We start from the raw sequence: 23,406 nt of genomic DNA, 5'->3' as shown, positions 1-23,406 counted from the left end.
GCTAAAGCAGAAATCTGTTCCTTTATAGGATCTCTAAAATTTGCCATCCTTGAGCTGAGTGAGCCACTTTGGGTCTGCACTGGACCAAATTACAGAGATCGAATCCTGAAAAGAGCAAATACAAATAATTTGCTTTATTGTAAAATTTGCTTATACCACTGTTTCCCTTAGACACTCAAATCTTTCAATAGTAAGGCATTAAACATGTTACTTAAATCACTGGAGTCTGAAACTAGTGGGTGATATATTATGTATGGTATGATCTGATGGGTAAGAGGTCAGATCTGGGAGATCTGCAGAATATGAAACACTGATTCAACAATCCTTTTTTATACAATCTTCTTTTCTATAATGTCAAAGTGCAACTAGAAATATGTACTATTTAAGTTAACTATAAAATTTGAAACAAAACTTCCCGGTTTGCCATTTCAGCCTCTACTACAGTTAGGTGAATCGTGCAGAAGAAGATTTGTTAACTTTGCATATTTTCAGTTTCCAGCTCTTGACAGGGAAATAAGTTTATGTGAAGGTGGTGTTCCCAAAATGAAATAATACTGAGATCGGTGCAGTGAACCGATAATTCAACAGCATAATAACATAACCTTCAGCATTCATAGCTCCTTTAGATTCTACCAAGAACAATATGATTAAATATCTTTCTGAACTGTCAAGAGTAAACGATGATCACTAGCAAATGGAGTCCAGGTATTTCAATTTCATGTTCAACATACACATCACACAAAATTGTTGCTGAACACTCAGAAATCAGGTTTCTGTCAGGTGGAATCAGCACTTGTCATGGCAACTAGTTTTTGTATGTAGTCTGGGAAGAAGCAAAACTTTTTCAATTGCTTTTATGTGGTTATAACAGAAAAGGTAATTGTCTCAAAATAACTTTCTACAAATTGACTTAAAAAGACTATTTAGTCATATTTCTATTCTAGCATATTATTGCCAAAACCCAGGAATACAATGGAAAGGAATAGTCAGAAAGGTTGAATACAGTGGCAAGCTTGTTTTAAAAGCTCTACAAAAGTATTTTAAAAGTGTGAGTTTAGCTGTGTTTATTAGCATAAGGTAAAAAGGTATAGTTATTAAAGATCATTGTAATATAGAAGAGTTCTCAAACAAAATAAGAAGCAAAGAAACTACCAAAAAGCAGAGCAATTTATTAAGCACAAAAGTGTTGTACAGAGTAAACACTAATGCAATTTAATAGATACCTACATTGCAGAAAAACATAGAATGCAGAGGAGATTCCCAATGTTTCGACACAGAGGTTTTTATCAAAGGTGATCTGAACAGATCTGAACAGATCACCCATGATAAAAACCTCTGTCGAAATGTTGGGGATCTGCTCCACAGTCTCCTCTCTTCTGCCATGTATGTATCTATTAGATTGCATTAATGTATGCTCTGCCTTTTTGGCATATATATATTTGCTCATTTATTCTGTCTAGGTACCATATTTGTATTTGCCTATACCTTTTGGGCACAGGTTTGAGTGTTGCACCAATTCTCAATATGCTTATTAATTTAGTTATTTATTTTTGACTGGTGTGCCTAATTCTGTATCTGTATATTTATTTACTAAAATTATCCATTTAAAATTACTTTTTCATCACAGGAAACCAATGAAAATGAAGAGCAAGAAAGTACACTCACTGGCCACTTTATTAGGTACACCTTGCTAGTACCCGGTTGGACCCCCTTTTGCCTTCATTCTTCATGGCATACTTTCTACAAGGTTATGGAAACATTCCTCAGAGATTTGGTCTATATGGGCATGATGGCATCACACAGTTTCAGCAGGTTTGTCGGCTGCACATCCATGATGCGAATCTCCCGTTCCACCACATCTCAAATGTGCTCTATTTGATTGAGATCTGGTGACTGTGGAGGCCATTGTAGCACAGTGAACTCACTGTCATGTTCAAGAAACCAGTTTGAGATGATGTGAGGTTTGTGACACGGTGCATTATACTGCTGGAAGTAGCCATCAGAAGATGGGTACACTGTGCTCATAAAGGGATGGACATGGTCAGCAACAATACTCAGGTTGGCTGTCGCTTTTAAACGATGCTCAATTGGTACTAAGGGGCCCAAAGTATGCCAAAAATTATCCACCACACCATTACACCACCCCCGCCAGCCTGAACCGTTGATGCAAGGCGGGCTGGATCCATGCTTTCATGTTGTTTACACTAAAGTCTGACCCTGCCATCTGAATGCCGCAGCTGGAATTGAGATGCATCAGACCAGGCAACGTTCTTCCAGTCTTCCGTTGTCCAATTTTGGTGAGCCTGTGCGAATTATTTGAGATACTCTTGCCTTTCTGTCATATCGAACCAGTCTGCCCATTCTCCTCTGACCTCTGACATCAACAAGGCATTTTTGTTGTCTTGACCAGGTCTACATTCCCAAAATGCATTGAGTTGCTGCCATGTGATTGGCTGATTATCTATTTGTGGTAACAAGCAACTGAACAGGTGTACCTAATAAAGTAGCAAGTACAATGGTGAGCTTGGTTACTCTAGAAAAGCATTTCAAAAATGTGTGTTTAGCATGAGGTACTGAAGTACATTAACTAAGAATTAATTTAAAATTATTTCCAGGTTGCTTGTGTAATGGAATACTTTGAAGAAAACCATTATATTTACTAAGTTCAGACTAAGTTCTCTAAACATAACCCGTTTTGCAAAACAGACAAATTAAAATGAGAGAAGTTGATCATGTTTCTTTCAAAGAAGGGAATGAGACTGGCAGAGATCCACAGATTTGACGCATAGCATATAAATGGTAAATTCTGGCTGCTTTATTGTTTGTTTTTTTTTTTTTACCAATCAGAAGACTTCCTTTGTACTGGACCACGTCATGTATGCAAGGCAGGGTTGGCCCTTAAGCCTTAGCAAATGATGGCTCACCTGCCTCCCTACTGCATGCACTTGTATGTTACCATAGGTCAGGACATGGTGATGGTACCCCAACCAAAAATGCACCCTAGATACCAAATGTTCAATTTTAGGAAGGTCAACTACATTGACCTGAAACTTTTGGACGTGGATGAACTGTTCTCAGGTGAAAACAGAAAGATTTAGTGGAATATTAATGTGGTTTAACAGAAAGGTCAGCCAGGAAATAAAAAAAGAAAAGAAAATGGCATTTAATATATATAGTGTGATCAGCTGCAACATTTATAAAATAGAAAGATACTGAGAAGCATTGCAAAAGAGCAATTAGGTTGGCTAAAGTAGAAAAAGAAATATACCCACTGACAACAATACAACCCTCATTTTTATTTTTATACATTAACAACAGAAAATTGTAGAAGTATGGCTCAGGAGAAGGCAGCTGACCTGGAATTAACGCTTCTAAAACATGTTATGACACCGTAATAAAGTATTTTCTTTTAACTCCTATATTAAAAATAACACATGGTCATTCTAAACAAAGTACATCTCAAATTGAAGCACATACGTAAAAAAACTGTTCATTACCTGATCCTCTATGACCTTCCTTAAGGCTATATTTGCACGAGTTACAAAATTAGGACGTGGAGAACAAGATGATCCACCAAGCAAAAGCTCCTCTCTGTTATTGAAAAAAATACATACATAAAAAAAATGGCGGAGCCCGGTGTAACATATCTGAAATATAGATATATATGTTAAAAAATGAATGAAATAATTCCTCCAGTGTTTATGGGTTTCCAATATAGAGAAGTTCACATAAATCAATAATGGCTACATTTGCCACCTGAAATCATAAGGTTTATCATCATTAAACGAGGGAACCTTTCTTATAAGTGTAATGTTTGTTCCGTAATATTACTAAACATGGAATGTTTTCTGAGACACAGTCTTTTAAATAAATAACAGGATACATACTGTATATGGAGATGGACGTCATCATTATGTAACACTGCAATTCTCCTTCTTAATTGACACTTTGCAACATAATTAAAAACGACTTTTAAATGTAACTGCTATGCTATACAACTATTGTTATATTTTACAGGATTCTTCATTGTATTGTAATTAGATTTTTTATATTTTATTTTTTTTGCTATAGGATATTTGGCTACCTTTGTTCTCCTTGCAAGATTATTTACATTTTGTTTTGTCATACTTATATGCGGCTATCATATAATCTGATTTTTCCTACACTCCCCCACATTGCTAGAATACAAATCAACAAAGTTTAAGAATGTGTTGTCAATTGTGGTTATATCTTTTAGATAAAATATTCCATAAACCTATCCCAAAGCAGACTGATTTGTAAGGGCTATGGAGCAGATAGATTTATTGAGATATCTATACAGGTTTTTTTAGTTCTTGTTCAGTTTTGGCACCAGGCATCCCAAGCAGTTGCCTGGGGTGCCTTAATCGGGGGGCACCAGTCAATGACATGTTCTTTTCTGATGCAGTAATAGCTCCTAGACCACTTTAGTAGGGGGAGGGGGGATTGCTCCATCGAGGCCCAAATCCATGTGGTGCTATTTCCTCCCCTGATCTATGCACCCAGTGTGATATACCCCTAACAGCCACAATAACTTTGCGATAAAACAGCAAGGCAATCAGAAAATATGTTTAGAATTGAAATGATGTAAACACACAATAATTGTGTAACGACATAATGCTTACCAATTCATTTGTATGGCATTTTTTTAAAAATCAAAGAAAGAAGTATATGTTCAATTAGATTTTCTTGGTAATACACACTAACCAAAAGTATTTAAACTTATTTCACAACTAAAGGGCCGTCAGTAATTTAAGAGAAGCAAACAGAATGGTAACAGAAATCACAGATGGGATAAGTGACTAAACTGAAAGGATAATGATCACAGTACATTTCTTGCCAGGAATAAAAGCCAACTAAAGTAACAGCAGAAAATTAGCAAAGGTGGGTAACATTACCAAATGCTGAACACATTTACAATGATGTTCCTGGCAATGGAACAAACACTGGTGTGTTGACAAAAAGAAGGTTGTACAACACACAGAGGTGACAAGAGTACACATAAACAAAAGCATCAATAATGGCGGTTTCCCAAAATGATGTCATGTTTTCTCTTTAAAATATGTTTGCATGCGTGTAGCCTAAAACGTCCATATTAGTATGGACTTGCCAGCTATGATTTTAGACTACTGAAGAATAATTCAAAACTTGCTATACTGAAATGGAGGTTGATTTGACATAATAACATTAAGCTGACCGATATATACAGAACAAAACAAAAGTATAGGATAGTTTTTTCTGGTGTACATTCAACATATTTTTTTTTATTAGAGTATATCACGCACATATAGAGGGCGGCCGTCACATATTAACACATGACACTAAAGTGGGTTTTTGAAGAAGAATTGCAGTTTTGAAAGACCAACTTCATAATGGATTGACCAAGCTTTCAGGCATGAGACAGCTAAGATGGGAATGGCTAGCTATTGTGGGCTAAAAACAAATTTAGAACACAAAACCACCGGATGTTTTAAAAGTGGTCTTATCACCACAGTGCCAATGGATGTTACATTTCAGGACCATTCCCAGGTGATATTAAAGCTTTGAGGGCTGAGGGGGGTGTCAGAGGATCTGCACAACTGTCATAAACAGTGGTGATTACTGGCCTAGGCCAGCTAGTCTAGGGGATTGTAGCCCCCGTGATCCATTACTAGAGAAGATCACCTTACTGGGCGATCAGGCTCCCCATGTACCACTGTTTAATGGTCCAGGAAGGGGAAATTCGATATATTATAAATAATAGTCTCATTTAAACCAGCCACCAAAATACATTTTCCATCACGTGCAGGTGAAACACTGACATATGACATTATCAGCACAAAAGTCCAAAATAGGTGCCCAAGTTTTTTTAGTTTTTTTATTTTGACAGTAAAATTTGCTAAAAATAAATGCTCTCACAAGTCCTAGTTATAGGGTACTAATACCTAGCAGCCAAAATACTCTCTAAAATCTTCTTGACATATAATTTCTTTAGAGTGGGAGGAAGCAGGTTTAGAAATCCATTTATCAAATTGAACAAACTCATGTTAACAATACACAGTGCTCTAAGAATGCTCTTTTTTAGGCATATGTGTATGTTATTAATGTAAGATTAAAAAACATATACACAACACATTTAACTCATTTTTAACATTATTGTTTTGCTCTTCTTATTGTTTTGCTCTTAGAAGTTAAGCTAAAAAAATTACCTTCCTACCATCCTCATGTTCTTGTCATACTTTTCTATTTTATAATTATAGATAATATAATTTGTTTTAAAAGGCATCTGGAAAGATCCATCAAATTCTTTGAAATTTAGTTTTGAATGAAAGGTAGACAGTTAATAGGCATCTGTTCTTTTTCCTGTCCTGCAATTACTAATGAATATTTCATTAATATTTTACTAGGCAGCTGTTTTCATTCCAGACATGGAACAGAAGTGATTTTATCGGTTATGTCCCAAGAGCCAATCTTATGTGAGGTAGTATGTGGCATTTGGCCAGTTGTTTTCTCTTTTTGCTATATAACTATTTTATCCATATATATATATCCATATATATATATATATATATATAGATATATATATATATATATATATATAGATATATATATATATATATATATCTATATATATATATATATATATATATCTATATATATATATATATATATATATATAGATATATATATATATATATATATATATATATATATATCCATATATATCCATATATATTGTGACAGTCATGTAGGATTGGTGGTAGAAGGGAGGTATGTTTCTCCTAGATTCCTTTCCTATGTGGAGTAACACCTGAGACTTCCACCTGCTCGGTGATTAATTAAGTGAATTAGAGGGTGGATATAAAAGGGAAGCCAGGAGGGCAGATATCTCTCTCTGACTGAGGACACAGAAAGCCTGTCTGTGGAAGAGACCTGTGAGTAAAGGTTGCTGGACATATTATGTTATGTTAAGTTGGCAGAGAGAAGCTCTCCAGCTGGTAGTGAGGGACATCCTATGTATAGTAAGTGCCGGACAGGCAAGGTGTTTCTTTAGTTACTGTTATATTTCTTTTGTCCCTGCAACCTTTCTAATAAACCTGACCCTGTGTCAGATTGCACGAATTTACTGCTGTGTGCCTGGTTTGAATGAAGACAGCGTTTGTCCCTTGACCTCAGCGAGGGGCGATCCCAGACCTACCTCACAATTGGTGGAGAATGCGGGCACCGTCACTAGACGCAACCGGTGGCTGTTAAGATTGCGGAGCAATACCGTGGAGACGTTGCCGGGGTGACGCAACACATTTAAGTGTCATAAAATGGATGACGTGGTGACTGCCTTGGTGCGATCGGCTTCTGCTCAGCTGGAGGCTACCAGTGAGCAACAGCGCACAAATATACACTTGCAGGAAGCAAACCGCCTGTTGGCAGCCCAACTGGTTGCATTAACCGAGGCCACAAACAAGGACCGCCAGACGCTGCAGGAGGTGGTGCAGGGCCTGGCAAATCTGCCAAACACGCAACCAGAATCCCCGCACAGGGTTATCCCTGTGGGCCACTATTTGCAAAAGATGACCCCAGCGGATGATGTGGAGGCGTTCCTCGCAACGTTTGAAAGGATAGCTATGCAAGAAGCGTGGCCCAGGGCACGTTGGGCAGGCTTGGTGGCCCCATTCCTTGTAGGGGAAGCACAAAAGGCTTATTTTGATCTTGACCCGGAGGCAGCCAAAGACTTTGATAAACTCAAAGCAGAGATCCTTGCTCGTTTGGGTGTCACTTTAGCTGTCAGAGCTCAGAGAGTACACCAGTGGGCATACAATATGGAGAAGCCGCCGCGTTCCCAGATGTTTGACCTCGTCCATCTGACCAGGAAGTGGCTACAACCAGATGTTTTATCAGCAACTGAGGTGGTGCAACGTGTCGTCATGGACCGATACCTAAGGGCTCTACCCCCAGCATTAAGAAAGTGGGTAAGCCATGGAGATCCTAAAACAGCAGACCAGCTTGTGGATCTTGTGGAACGGTATTCTGCTGCTGGCGAGCTGTTGTGTGGCACCCAGCGCTCAACCGTCCGGATGGCAAGAGTTCCTGGTAAGACTGTTCTGGGGTTTATGGGAGCTGGGAAGAATGTAAAGACTTTCCGTGATAAGGATGAGACTGTGGGCTCAGGAAAACCTAACCTGCAGGATTATGGACAAAGCAGAGATATAAGATGTTTTCGTTGCCATGAGTTGGGTCATATTGCTATGAACTGTCCTGGGACTGTTGAACCTATGCAGTGTGATGCAGCCTTTTTGAAGAAACGTATGTCTATGTTTGCTCAAGTAGTGTGTACTGCTATCAGCTCAGAAGGTTCTAACAGACACCTGTGTGAGCTGACAGTGGATGATAAAAAGGTGGTGGCTTTGTTAGACTCCGGGAGTGTAGTAAGTCTAATAAAGGCCAGCCTCATAGGTTCTTCTAACAGGCAACCCGACACTTTCACTGTAACTTGTGTACATGGGGATACTTGTGAGTACCAAACTGCTGTAGCTTGTATTTCAACTCCCTATGGTTCCGTGTGTCACAAGGTGGGGGTAGTCCCCGCCTTAATGCATGAGGTTATTCTCGGAAGGGATTTTCCTTATTTTTGGAAATTATGGGAGAACAATCTTGTGGTTAAAGATGGCGCCCCTGTTAGGCCTTCACCGGCTAACCTAAGCCCTGAACCATTTGAGAGTTCCCCAACGGAGGATGTAGTTGGGGTGTCGGCAGAAAGGCCCCTATCCTTTCCCTTTACTGTTATGGCAGGGGACTTGGAAGACCCCCTGTCAGAGACAGAAACTCAAGGGATCCCACAGCCATGTATAGCTGATTTAGAGGTCAGAAAAGACGACTTTCAAAGTGAGCAGTTGAGGGACCCTACACTGACTCACGCCAGAGAAAACGTAAAAGTAGTTAATGGGGTACATGTGGAGCCTGGAGCTAGGCTTGCTTTTCCCTATATGGTCCTGGAAAATGATTTACTATACCAAGTTGATAAAAAAGGGGAGGATACCGTGCATCAGCTAGTGGTTCCAAAGGCCTATAGGAGGACAGTATTAGATTTGGCACACGGGCACATTGTGGGTGGCCATTTGGGGATCCAGAAAACTACAGAGAGGATATTGCTAAGATTCTGCTGGCCTGGCATGCATCGTGATATAAAAGAGTATTGTGAATCCTGCCCCGAGTGTCAGATGTATGCACCTATGCCTCATTTCCGTAGCCCCTTAGTTCCCTTACCGATAATCGAAGTACCCTTTGAACGGATTGGGATGGATTTGGTTGGTCCCCTGATAAGGTCAGCCCGTGGTCACCAACATATTTTAGTCATAATGGACTATGCTACACGCTATCCAGAGGCCATACCTTTGCGCAATACGTCGTCTAAGACCATTGCAAAGGAGTTGGTTCAGGTTTTCAGTAGGGTAGGCATTCCAAAAGAAATACTTACAGATCAAGGAACCCCCTTTATGTCTAACGTGATGAAGGAACTTTGTAAATTGTTTAAGGTGTCTCAACTACGTACCTCAGTCTATCACCCTCAAACTGATGGTTTAGTGGAGAGATTTAATAAGACTCTTAAGCAGATGTTAAAGAAAGTAGTGGACAAAGACGGGAAAAATTGGGACTTTTTGCTTCCGTATCTAATGTTTGCGGTAAGAGAAGTGCCTCAGTCATCTACAGGGTATTCACCATTTGAGCTGGTATATGGTAGACATCCACGTGGGTTGTTGGATGTGGCTAAAGAAACTTGGGAAGGACAGGTCACTCCCTACAAAAGTGTAATAGAACATGTTTCGCAAATGCAGGACAGAATTGCAGCTGTGATGCCAATTGTGAAAAAACACCTAGAACAGGCTCAAGGAATACAAAAAAGGGTTTATGATAGGGGTGCTAAGATCCGTACATTTGCACCAGGGGATCGCGTGTTGGTACTTGTCCCTTCCATAGAGAGCAAGTTCCTAGCTAAATGGCAGGGTCCTTTCACTATAATAGAAAGAGTAGGTGAAGTGAATTATAAAGTACACCAACCAGGTAAAAGAAAACCTGAGCAGATATACCATGTGAATCTGCTCAAAGCTTGGAAAGGCAGGCCAGCTCTGGCTACGACAGGTGTTTTTTCAGTGTGTGATGGCTCCGTAATACCAAATGTTAAGATAGCTGAGTCTCTGTCTGACAGACAGAAGAAAGAGGCTAGACAATTGGTGTTTCGTAATAAAAATTTCTTTTCTGAACAACCAGGGCAGACCCCCCTCATAAAGCATGACATCATAACAGATCCTGGAGTAAAGGTACACGTAAGGCCCTATAGAATCCCTGAGGCTAGACGAGAGGCAGTGTCTAAGGAGGTAAAGGAGATGCTGGAATTGGGGGTAATCGAAGAGTCCCATAGTGAGTGGTCCAGCCCAATTGTGTTAATTCCGAAACCGGACGGTACTATAAGATTCTGTAACGACTTTAGGAAGTTAAACTCGGTGTCTAAGTTTGATGCATATCCTATGCCACGGGTGGATGAGCTCATAGACCGACTGGGAACAGCTCGCTACATCACAACTTTAGATCTGACAAAAGGTTATTGGCAGATTCCCCTGACGGACACTGCCAAAGAAAAGACAGCATTTTCCACACCTGACGGCTTGTTCCAATATGTAAATATGCCCTTTGGCCTACATGGGGCCCCTGCCACCTTCCAAAGGTTAATGGATAGAGTGTTAAGACCGCATAGGCAATATGCCTCTGCCTATCTGGATGATATAGTGATACATAGCCATGACTGGGAGACACACCTATTGAACGTACAGGCAGTCATTGACGGTTTACAGGAAGCCGGTCTGACAGCAAACCCAAAAAAATGTTGCATTGGGTTAGAAGAAGCAAAATATTTGGGTTACATAATAGGAAGAGGTATAATCAAGCCCCAGGTTGACAAACTTGAGGCAATCCTACGTTGGCCCCAACCGGTGAATAAAAAACAGGTGAGGGCATTCCTGGGTATTGCCGGTTATTATAGAAGGTTCATACCCCATTTTGCGGCCATGGCGGGTCCCCTGACTGATCTCACCAAGGGAAAAGACTCAGTAATGATAAGGTGGAACCCTGAAGCTGAAAAAGCGTTCCAAACTCTGAAATTGGCCCTTTGTTCCCAGCCGATCTTGATCACGTCTGATTTTAAAAAGGAATTTGTGGTACAAACAGATGCCTCTGAGACAGGAATAGGGGCTGTCTTGTCGCAAATCAGGAATGGAGAGGAACATCCTGTGCTTTATTTAAGCAGGCAGTTGAATAAGCACGAGAGAAGGTATGCAATTGTGGAGAGGGAATGTCTGGCTATTAAATGGGCCCTTGAGTCCCTCAGGTATTATTTGTTGGGAAGGAAGTTTAGGTTGGTCACTGACCATGCCCCTCTGAAATGGATGTACCTGAATAAGGAGAAAAATAGCAGAGTGACTAGATGGTTTCTAGCTCTGCAGGCCTACAATTTTACAGTGGAGCACAGGTCTGGTCGGCTGCAGGGAAATGCGGACGCACTGTCACGTGTGCACTGTCTTGCGGTTCCTGATGCTCATTCCCGGGGGCCTGAGCTGAGGGGGGGGATATGTGACAGTCATGTAGGATTGGTGGTAGAAGGGAGGTATGTTTCTCCTAGATTCCTTTCCTATGTGGAGTAACACCTGAGACTTCCACCTGCTCGGTGATTAATTAAGTGAATTAGAGGGTGGATATAAAAGGGAAGCCAGGAGGGCAGGTATCTCTCTCTGACTGAGGACACAGAAAGCCTGTCTGTGGAAGAGACCTGTGAGTAAAGGTTGCTGGACATATTATGTTATGTTAAGTTGGCAGAGAGAAGCTCTCCAGCTGGTAGTGAGGGACATCCTATGTATAGTAAGTGCCGGACAGGCAAGGTGTTTCTTTTGTTACTGTTATATTTCTTTTGTCCCTGCAACCTTTCTAATAAACCTGACCCTGTGTCAGATTGCACGAATTTACTGCTGTGTGCCTGGTTTGAATGAAGACAGCGTTTGTCCCTTGACCTCAGCGAGGGGCGATCCCAGACCTACCTCACAATATATATATATCCATATATATATATATATCCATATATATATATATATATATATATATTTACTACGTTTGTCTATGCTGAACATAAAATTACATTTGTCCTAATTCTATGTATATATGACAAAAGTTCTGTAAATCTACCTTGTAGATTTCTCAAGCGTTTTCTTTTGTTTCTCAACTACAAAAATATATCCACTTTATTATTTGACTTATCAATGTGGTGGTGTCTACAAAGAGTTTTGCAAAAGCAATAGTGAGGCATCCAACATATCTACAGTATACCTCATGGGCATAGGAACCGGGGGGGACAGATCCCCCCCAGTAACTCATGCGGGAGGGGGACCCGATGGGGGAGGGGGCCCCCCAGGGCCGTAGGAACCCCCCCAATAGAAACGCCGCAAATGCACCCCGCGAGACCTCGAGGTGCGCCCCGTGTAAGATCGGCAGCCAGGGCAACCGATCTTACGCCGTCCGCACCTCGAGCCCTGCTACAACAAGAGCCCTGCTTCTGTATTGTGCAGTACCAGAGAACGCAGAGGGAGGGCGCGCCCCCTGCTGAAGTCTGTGAGCGGCATCGAGGAGCTGCAGTGCAGGTAAGGGGGTAGGGAGGGTGTTTGAATCAGTATGCGTGATTGAGGGAATGAATCTGTGAATGAATGAGTATATGAATGAATGAGTGTGTGTGTGATAACATGGATATGTAAATACTGGAACCTAGGCATGATGAGACTGTGATTGCTGTTAGCAATCACACTCCTATCATGCCAAGTCAGCCAGTACATGCTGAAACCTAGCTAGCTGCTCCCCTTGTGTATTGATGCTGCCAGCAATATGGGGTCTGCATGTACTGGCTGCCTGGGTATGATAGGAGTGTGATTGCTGTTAGCAATCACACTCCTATCATGCCAAGTCAGCCAGTACATGCTGAAACCTAGCTAGCTGCCCCCCCTTGTGTATTGATGCTGCCAGCAGTATGGGGTCTGCACATCACTTACAGCAACCCTGTACCAGCATGTACTGGCTGACTTGGCATGATAGGAGTGTGATTGCTAACAGCAATCACAGTCCCATCATGCCTAGGTTCCAGCATTTACTGGTTGGATGTGTAAGTGCTGGAACCTAGGCATGATGGGACTGTGATTGCTGTTAGCAATCACACTCCTATCATGCCAAGTCAACCAGTACATGCTGAAACCTAGCCAGCTGCTCCCCTTGTGTATTGATGCTGCCAGCAATATGGGGTCTGCATGTACTGGCTGCCTGGGTATGATAGGAGTGTGATTGCTAACAGCAATCACACTCCTATCATGCCAAGTCATATTGCTATTTTTTTTGTCCAATTGTGGTGTGTTACCTACTTTTATAAAAAATGTTTAGTTTTTATTATTATTTTTAAAGGTGGGGGTCATTTTCGGTTTTGGATAAGTGAACCGTGAATGTTTTGATCCAGAATTTTCATTTTGGTGCATCCCTAGAATAAATAGAACTATTTCATTTTTAATTATCCTGAGTCCTGAATTTGTAGTCACAAAACTTTCTAGGCCCAAAAATCAGTGAGAGGAAAAGTAAAGTTTTTGTGTCTTTTACTTTATTTTAATCTGCATATTTTATTAAAGGCCATATTTTCTCACAGTGAAAAATGAGTGCGGCCCGCGTACGTATACAATTCTGATGAAGTGGCCCACTGCAGAAAAAACTTGGACACCCCTGGGGTAGACAGTGAGAAGGAAGGGTAGGGAGAGGGTAGCTAGTGAGAAGGGGGGTAGGGAGAGGGTAGCTAGTGAGAAGGGGGGGTGGGGAGAGGGTAGCTGGTGAGAAGGAGGCGATAGGGAGAGGGTAGCTAGTGAGAAGAGAGGGTAGGGAGAGGGTAGCTAGTGAGAAGGGAGGGTAGGGAGAGGGTAGCTAGTGAGAAGGGGGGTAGGGAGAGGGTAGCTAGTGTGAGAAGGGAGGGTAGGGAGGGGGTAGATAGTGTGAGAAGGGAGGGTAGGGAGGGGATAGATAGTGTGAGAAGGGAGGGTAGGGAGGGGGTAGATAGTGTGAGAAGGGCAGGTAGGGAGAGGGTAGCTAGTGAGAAGGGGGGGTAGGGAGAGGGTAGATAGTGTGAGAAGGGAGGGTAGGGATGGGGTAGATAGTGTGAGAAGGGAGGGTAGGGATGGGATAGATAGTAAGAAAGTGTGAGAGGGGGGAGAGGGGGTAGATAGTGTGAAAAGGGGGAGAGGGGGTAGATAGTGTGAGAGATGGGGAGAAAGTGGGGATCTGATGGGGGAAAATGCTGTCCCCCCCAGATTTTTAGGGGTTCCTACGCCCATGGTATAACTATTCATATGCACCATTACACGTTGTGTGCAGCAATGACAGCTAACAGCACATAGATTAATACAGCAACTTTAAGATGGTTATGCAAAGCCTTCCAATAAAGTGATATCATATTATGGAAACAAATCAAACATGACAGTATATTTGTGAACCTGTTTATGACAACCGTTCTCTGTTCATTCAAAGAGTTGTCTCTCTGTACACTTGCTTCTGGGTTCTGTTGCTCCAAACTGATTTCCTCTAGCTTGAATTGTTTCTCCACAACTCATCCACGCAATATTGTTGACAGTGATCCTGTTTTCACTAGTTTAACCAAAGTACTTTTTCATGCCATGACCTCTGTCTTGTGAATATACTCCTGTCACCTCATAAAATTGGAACTCTAAAGATATTTAATATTGAAACCTAAGCTCAGTTGTCTTCACTGATGACTACGCTGAGTAAATTTGGTGAAATTAATGGTAATTTTACAGTGCAGTAAACTCAGCTTTACCTTTGGCAGGTATCCATCAAATTAATTGTTTTTTGGATAAGAAAAGGATTTTGAAATAGAATACTTTGTGGATTCTGAGTGGAGGTATATCATTATTGTACATCTCTACAATGTCAAACAGTTAAGAATAAGCACCAGGCTGTGCTCCTTTAGTAATTCATAAGGTAAAGTAAAAGAATAAAGCCAAGTGGCAGAAGAGGTATGCCACTTAAAGTAATAACAACTGGAACACTTCCACTGAAAACAACTGCTTACAGCAGACCTGTCACATTTCCCAAATTCTATACTTTATTGTTTAATATAATAAATAATTCATGTAATATGTTCTAAGACTAAAAAGTAACATACACATGCTTTAGATCCCCAAAATGTATGGTTATGTGTGTTATATCTTGGCACAGGGATGAACAGACACTTTCTGGCCCATGGAGCAGATAAAGCCACTGATCTCAGTTTCACAGAGGAGAATTTGCCTCAAACAAATGCCATGTGTAGTTTTAATATATGAATGTATTTGTTTTGAAAGCTGTTCCTTTTAAAAAAATGTTTCTACTTGAACTCAATACAGAATGTAACCTAGTTTTACCTAAACGATTTACAAAACTGTAAACACATCAACTAACTGGCCTTAATGCCACTACTATATGGATATATTTTTCACATTTTCTAAAAATACCAGATCAGTATCATGACTTTACTAGGTCCCTTTTTTTACCAGTTGGTTGGTAGGTTATTAATCAATATAACTCATCATGTTACTATTATTGGAATATAAGTCACTACTAGTAATATTATACAAAAAAATAAAATATCATGTCCCATACATTTGTTATTACTATTCTAATTAAAATTACGAATTAAAAATAAAAAAAGACTACATTAATGAAAACTTTGTGAGCATCTTTGCAATGTAAATGCTAATCCATCCCAATTAACAAACAACACTAAACTAATTACTTTCATAAACAACATGATTAATTCACTATCACAGTATGACATTTATGGCACTTTACTATTTCCAAACGTCTTTATAACAGAAAGCTATTTACGAAAACGGATAGTTTGAGGTTGCCATCTACTGGTATAGCTACCAGCTACTGCAGGAGAAATGGACACATTTAAGAAATATTCTACTAAAGGTAGCAGAACATTGTATTAAGTGTGTTAAGACTAAAAGAAAAAGATTAATCCACAGATGTGGCAAATGTTTTAAAGGAGAAGAAGGAAGCTTTTAGGATCCAGACTTTAACTGAGAAAGTTGGAAGCAAATAGAAAGCTAAGTTTACAGAGGCAAAAGGCATTATTAGATGCGCCAAAACAAACAATGGCGAAAACTGCCATGTTATAAAGAAATCACACTTTTTTAGATATATAAGTGAAAGAAGAAAACATAAACCAGGAATAATTTACAAGAAATGAAGGAAATTGTATAAAAGAGGATAAAGTGCTAGCTGTCTGCTTAAATAAATATTTCTATTGTTTTGTTTTTTGTTTTGTTTCATTTTTTCACAGAGGAAAACATGGGACCCAATGGGATACAACCAAAGTTATTAAAAGAGCTTTGAAGTGTCCTGGCAAAACTGTTACCAAACTTATTTAACCAGTCACTATTCTCAGGATTAGTTCCAGAAGTTGGCAACTGTAGTACCACTTAAAAAAAAGGTAGCAGGGAAGACTCAGCCTACTACAGTGCGTCTTAGGTCAGTAGTTGGCAAATTATTGAAACTATACTTAAGGATAGGATTGTTAAATATCTGGCAGGAAATGGTAGGAAACAGCACGGGTTTACTACAGAGAGATCCTGTCAAACTAACTTCATTTCTTATTTTGACCGGGTAAATAAATAATAAACCAGGGAGGAGCTGTTAATATCGCCTATCTAGATTTCAGTAAGGCATTGGACACTGTCCCCCATAGAAGACTTAAACTTTAAATTGCAAAATAGTTGAATGGATAACACAATGGTTGAGTCACTAGAGGTAGAAGGTTGAAATTAATGGTGTACATTCAGAGGAAGGTCTTTTAACTAATGGAGTACCTCAGGGATTAGTAATGGGACCTGTGCTTTTAATATTTTTATTTGTGATATTACAGAATGTGTTAATGGTATGTTTTTTTGTAGGGTAGACATTCCAGGTGGAACAAGTCAAATGGGAAATGATTGGGAAATTTTAAGAATGGGCAAGAGTTGACAGCTGCAGTTTTATGTTGATAAATGTAAATTAATACATTTGCAGGATGAAAGTTCTCAGGAAAGAATAAGGGATTTTAATGTTTAGCTTGGAACAATGATGAGAGAGGGGACATGTATTAGAAACTTTAAAATACATAAACAAAGTACATGAGGCAAGCTTACTTGAAAGGAAGAGCAGTGTTAAAACAAGAGGTCATAGTCTAAAACTAATGGGTGAGAGGTTTAGATGTAATATACTACTTGTCCTACTTTACTGAGACAATAGTCTCAGAAGTGGTGGAGGCTAATACAGTGAGCGAACTTAAACATGCATGGAATAGACATCAAGCTATTCTTACTAGGTCAAGGGAAAAAAACACCCTATTTATTATCTTTTATTAACATAGAAGCAACAATACTTGACCTATAACACCATATTGCACAAAAAAAATGTCACCAGTTTTCTCAGAGACTGCAACATCAAAATAAGTTATATATTTAATATCTTGTTTATTTGTATATTTTTCCAGAATACATTTGGGTGTCTTTTATTAAGAAGTCACATGGTCAGTTGAGTTAAAGTTAGCGTCCCTGAATGCTAACATTTGCAAAACAACTCGGTGATTCACTAAAGTGCTAAAGTTGTGGCAGGCGGGTGTCTATAACTTAAAATGCAAAAGGGAAGAGTATCACTGTAACTGTGACACTTGTTACATGCTATCATTAACCTATTTTCTTTAATAGAGAGCCCTAGGGACCCAAGTTTATTGTTTGTTTTATTATTTGTTAGATTAATGTAGATATTTTTAATGTGTTTGTGCAGGGGAGGAAGGTAAACTCACTGACTTTTTTTTTAACATAACTCTGAACTATAGCTAGTTTGCCTGGTACAATAAGTCCAAACCGCAACCCAAATCGGAACACAAATCTACACTGCACTTATTTTCTCTGTTTTTTTGTGGAACATGCAAACAAGTTGCAGAAGACTGCTGCAAGGCATACGTGCTTAATAAAGAGACTGTCTGTCGCGTCCCCTTCTTAAGTCTCCCCTACATGGCTTCCATGTGCTAAACATTGGGAGGAACAGTCAAGGAACTTCAAGGAACAGTCTTGATAAAGTGACCTCCTCCCATGTGACACCATCGGGTTCGAGAACGGCTCACACACAATGACTTGAACGCGTAAAATGCATTGTTCAGCACCAGATTACATCCAACAGCAGAACACCATGCAGCTCCAGGTCACAATTTCATCAACCATGGTACATTTGCATTTCAGGTAAACCTGCGGGAAAATAAATCAAGCCTGGAGAGCCCTGATTTTGGTGATTGTTTACACACAAATAGCTGCCATATAAATATTCAAAGGAACAATGTGGAAAGGTTAAAAAGGGTAAGGAAAAAACACAATAGGTTATAACGCCTAATCATTAAGCACTGTGTCTAAATGTGTTTCAAATGAAATGGTACATCACATGGAGACATTTAACTTGTATTGTTCACAAAAGAAATATCTCTTAAAAGAATTCCGCAAGCACATGTGTAAGGTATAATCAACAGCACTGTGTGATGACAACCTATAGACTAGTTTGGCATGCTGCCAAAAAGTAAAATTAAAGGCCTGTCTTGATGCCATTAAACATTTGAGTCAGGGCATCATATGTGGTGCACAGTCCCATGGCTGCTATTTTTCCAAAGTGCTTTATGGGGTTGGAGTTTATCTTGATAAACAGATTATTTTACATAACAATTCCTTCGGTCTTAAGTGCAACAATTCCTTGCAGTAAAACGAGACAACGTATTCATAGCTAGGGAAAAATAGGTGTTATAGTAAGGTACAACACTAAAATTATATGGTACAAAAAGCACACATTTCTGTACTCAAAATGTATTAATAAACGGAAGATAGACAGTGTATTCTCATATTATATTGCCCTTGCATTTTTATTAGTGTCCAATTTAGAGTGAGTTTCTAATTTATGAACTCATCTTTACGATGAGAGGGACCTGATATAAATCCCACAACAATATTTCAATACTGCAGCGCACGCAAAATGCATTTCACAAAACCATGACTAGTGATTTACAAAATGGTCTTGAATAGAGAGGAAGCAAAGTGACTTTTGATTGTATCTAGTACTGTAATAAGATGATGTACCAGGGACCCTGGATATTGACTTCTTGACCTAAAATGCCCATGATGAAATTTCCCCCAAGAGCTAAAATAGCTTCTTAAAAGAAGTAATGTAATTAAAGTTGTTATTAGCAAGAGATAATTACCATTCATAAAGAAAGATGACTTAATAATAAAAGTACAAAAATGGCAACAGATATTACATCTATTAAAGGGCTTGATCCTCTTTTACTGTAAAAGAAAAATGGAAAACAGCATGTATGCCAGTACATACCACTAATGTGATATATTACTTTTAATAAAACCTGCACATGCTAGATTATTTTAGATTAAGGAGATTAAATATAAAATGGAGGTATTTCTGGAATTTTTCATTAAAAAGATATTAAAAAAATGAGTTATTAATCTAATTGTTTTACCTAATTATGGTTTTGGTGTGTACATTATAAAAAAAAAGAAAGAAAAAGATTACAAAAAGATTCTAAAAACATGTGCTATGGTTATAAACTGCATTTACTTTATGTTGGTTGTTTAATTCATAAGTGCCAAATTGTTATTTATTAAGTCAGGAGAAAAAATGTGAACTAAAGCCTAGCCAGAAGTGCCTAAAGGCGTTCCCTGTCACTGGGTACTCACATAAAGCGAGTTTGGGTCCCTGGTCCCACCCCAGTCAGGCTCTCCCACCACTAATTGTATGAAGACTGAATAAATCATCTTTGTATACATTGGGGGTCTTATTTTTCTCCACTATTCTGAATAAAATAATTATGGTGGAAAGTGGGTATGTTTTAACAAATTAGTAAAGGTATGGTATAGAGTCATAAACTAATTGCAGTACTGTAAGGGTTTAAATGTCAGTTCCTTCTTTTACCATATTTTCCATTTATCGGATGTAACACAATGTACACTGGTCTTCTTAAGTTATACATGGGCCACTAAATTAACCTGTGAGTTACAGTATTTGGCCCATCCAATGGAAAGCCTTACATCCCTTACAAACCCACCAAGAAAGAGCACATATTAAATTACTTTGTAGAATACTTTGCATTCTGTTCCTGCTCCCCTCACCCCCAAGAGAATTTACGTAATGGAAATACTGCAGCTTCAAAGCAGAGTGCCCCCTCTGCTCTCTGCATTATTTTTCTGCTTTAAGTATCAATCATTGCCACAAAATACTACTAATAAAATAGCCAATGATATAACTGGCTGGTGCTTAGTATTTGCACATACACATCTACTTCAATGAAAATAGGTGGGGGGTAGGAAACAGGCTCATGGATCCTTAAATGTATTGTGCATTCAAGAAAAGAAATGTTAATGAAAGGATGATACTCGGCTAATATAAGCATGGAAGAGCATATGATACACATATATTTAGTTTGTTTATATATATTTTCAATTTGAGACTCCATAAGCGGTCCGTTATTCTATTTTGCTGATGTAATTCTTATCACATAATATAGCTGTTAAAAAAGTCATGGCTCAAGGTAACTCCGAAGACATGAAATGTAAAGAGCACAACTACCTCATAAAATAATTCAAACTAAACATAAAAAAAAAAAAATCAGATTATGCAATATTTTCATATTTTAAAATCTTGACAGTAAATTAGAAGTATCCTGACAGCAGAGTTAGCCTGGATCTCTTCAGCATCTAAATGCATAGTTTTTTACATTGGCTATACTTATTGAAGGGACAGTCTAATGCACTTTAATGCATTCCATAGCTGATAGGTCCCTTTAACATTTACATGCTGTCCCCTTTGAAAAGGGTGAATTATTTACAATTTGCCCTTCACCGTCCTAGCTTTCTCTGTCTGGCTAAACACATGTCCTGGCACATAATATACTTACTGCCAGTCCTGTCCTCCTGTCCTGGTTTGCTGAACGTCATGGGGGTCTAACTAGAAACCCCCTGTGTACATGCAGAATGATAAACAGTAAATCACCCCATGAATGTATACATATTGTGTTTTATAGTCATATTGGCCTTTTACATAGATCACCACATTTTTGATTGTCTCTGTCAGAGTTCCACGGATCGCACTCAGTTAAATTTTGTTAATAGATGTCTTTTTTTCCTGTGGAGACCCACCTAATATGAGCTCCAGTTTATAACATCTATCATTTTGACACAACAGTCGAGAAGAACCTTAATAAAAGAAAAACAGAGAGCCAGTATAACCAAAACAATGCAACATGAATATAACATTAACAGCAGGAAGCCTAGAACCAATAAACCTTTTGAAAGAACTGAACATTATGAAAAATGTTGCAGAGGTGTCACAAGCAGTGCTGAGCAATATCCAAGTTCAAGGACAAAAACACATTAAAAGTCAGTGCTATTTTTTATATTTACCAACTTCTCTTTACCTCCATTAGTCTATTGGTGTTTGTTTCCTAAAATAAATCACTCACATTTTTCAGAATGTACCTGAACTGAACATTATAAATAATCTGCAATGCTTTGGAGCATTTTAATGATTTCCTAAAACCTTCTTTCACACAAATATAAAAAATAATATTTTTTAATTTTAAGTTAAAGTAGTATGTTTAGTATCATCTCTTTATTAATTAGCCTGATTATTATTTTTTTAACTAGTTTCATTCAAAGTGGACTCTAATGTCTATTGTACATGGAGTTTTGGAGTGTTCCATTAAAAGACAACTGTTGGTTCTAAGCATAACTAAATTCATTTACTCAAACTACTTTGACATAGCTGTAAAGTGAAACATGACCCCTGATGAATCTTGCAAGTACAAACCTGGTAAGTGCAAAGTTAATTGCCAGGAAGGAAGGGAAATATATATTGTACACATGCATGCACTCCTGGAGCAGGTGTTCCAGGGGCTGCATTTTTGTGAGAAGTGTGAGCAAGAGCCTACTTAGAATCCAAAATACTATATCAAAGGGGGCAACACTTAGGGACACTTATAGTATGCAGAGAAGTGTACTCCTTACTGAGCAAGCACTTGTCGGGGTCAGTGCTGGTGAGGGTGGAGGGAGTATCTAGAGCATAAAGCTAGTTAATCTCCAAGAGGGGAAGTAGGGGAATATGTTTAGGGGGGCTAGCTCAGGACTTGTACCACTCAACATTTTTGCCAACTGGAGTGAGAATGCTGGGGAGAACAGTTCAAATCTGACATTACTATGGCAGGCTGATTTGCCTAGCAGCCAGGTGGGTAGCCTCTCTAGTACAGAGGGGATGAAAAGACTAGGAAATGCCAAACAGTTTTGCTGGTGGACATCTTCAGCATGTTGTGAACAGATGGGCAGATTGTTGTGAGAGGCTGGTGATGATCTAGTGATCACAGTCCACATTCTTAAAAAATATTTTAGGGTGCTAGGTGACAAACTTTGGGAAATATTACCTGTAGCACATGCTACAGTGGGGAGCCAGTGGGAGCACACTACATACAGTAAGTAGAAATTAAAATAACTCATTCAAAGCTAGATAAAAAGAGATATAAAAGCTAGATGAAGAGAATGGAAAAGATAATGAGAAATCAGAGACAAAATGAGAGAAATAGAGAGAAAGGAAGGGATAAATAGAAAGAGGATGATAGATAAATAGAAAATGGGGAGATGAGATAAAGAGAAATGGGAAAGATAATGAGAATGGGGAAAATAAAGGGGGCTAACAAGAAAGGGGAGAGATGAGCAGAAAGGGAAGAGATGAGCAGAAAGGGGAGAGAGTGTGTTTGTGTAAGCCAGGATGTTTATGAGCAATTGTGAATATCCATTAATGTCAAAAAGGGTGCATGTGAGCCAGACTAAGATAAGACCTGAGACTCTAAAAGGAGACCACTGTGGGTACAATCTGGGTGCTGGGGCAAGTCCTTATGTGTGCTATATGTGTGCTGGGGTAAGTACTATGTGTGCAATCTGGGTGCCGGGCAAGCCCTTTGTGTGCAATCTGAATGGTGGCCAGTACGCACATACTTTTATAACATAAAAAAATTTGCACAACAACATTAGAGGGAACAATGCTTACTATGTATGTGGTTGGCACTGAAAATGTTAATATTGCTACTTCTGCAGAACTTTCCAAAAAGCACTGTACTGCAGCAACCAAGATACTAAAAGTCATCATGTTTAAATATCTTTTATCAGACCGTGAGGAAAACTGAAACATATTAACTAAACTTTTTTCAAGAATAAACCAAAGTCATATATTATTTTAATAACTGGTGAAGATTATGAATTAGCA

At 39.1% G+C, this 23,406-nt stretch overlaps 1 protein-coding gene across 1 annotated transcript in view; it reads right to left on the bottom strand.

Annotated features, from left to right (window-relative positions):
* Window positions 1-23,406, bottom strand: part of TMEM232 (transmembrane protein 232) — a 58,915-nt gene that overhangs the window by 3,314 nt on the left and 32,195 nt on the right. The window contains exon 12 of the mRNA XM_053454278.1: window positions 3,498-3,591. Within this exon, the coding sequence (XP_053310253.1) occupies window positions 3,498-3,591 (94 nt within the window). The remainder of the gene's footprint in view (window positions 1-3,497; window positions 3,592-23,406) is intronic.

This window comes from Spea bombifrons, chromosome 1, assembly GCF_027358695.1.
Source record: "Spea bombifrons isolate aSpeBom1 chromosome 1, aSpeBom1.2.pri, whole genome shotgun sequence".
In the NCBI taxonomy this organism is placed as follows: domain Eukaryota; kingdom Metazoa; phylum Chordata; class Amphibia; order Anura; family Pelobatidae; genus Spea; species Spea bombifrons.
The sequence above is the reverse complement of the archived record's forward strand: the minus strand, read 5'-3'. Positions and strand labels throughout refer to the sequence as shown.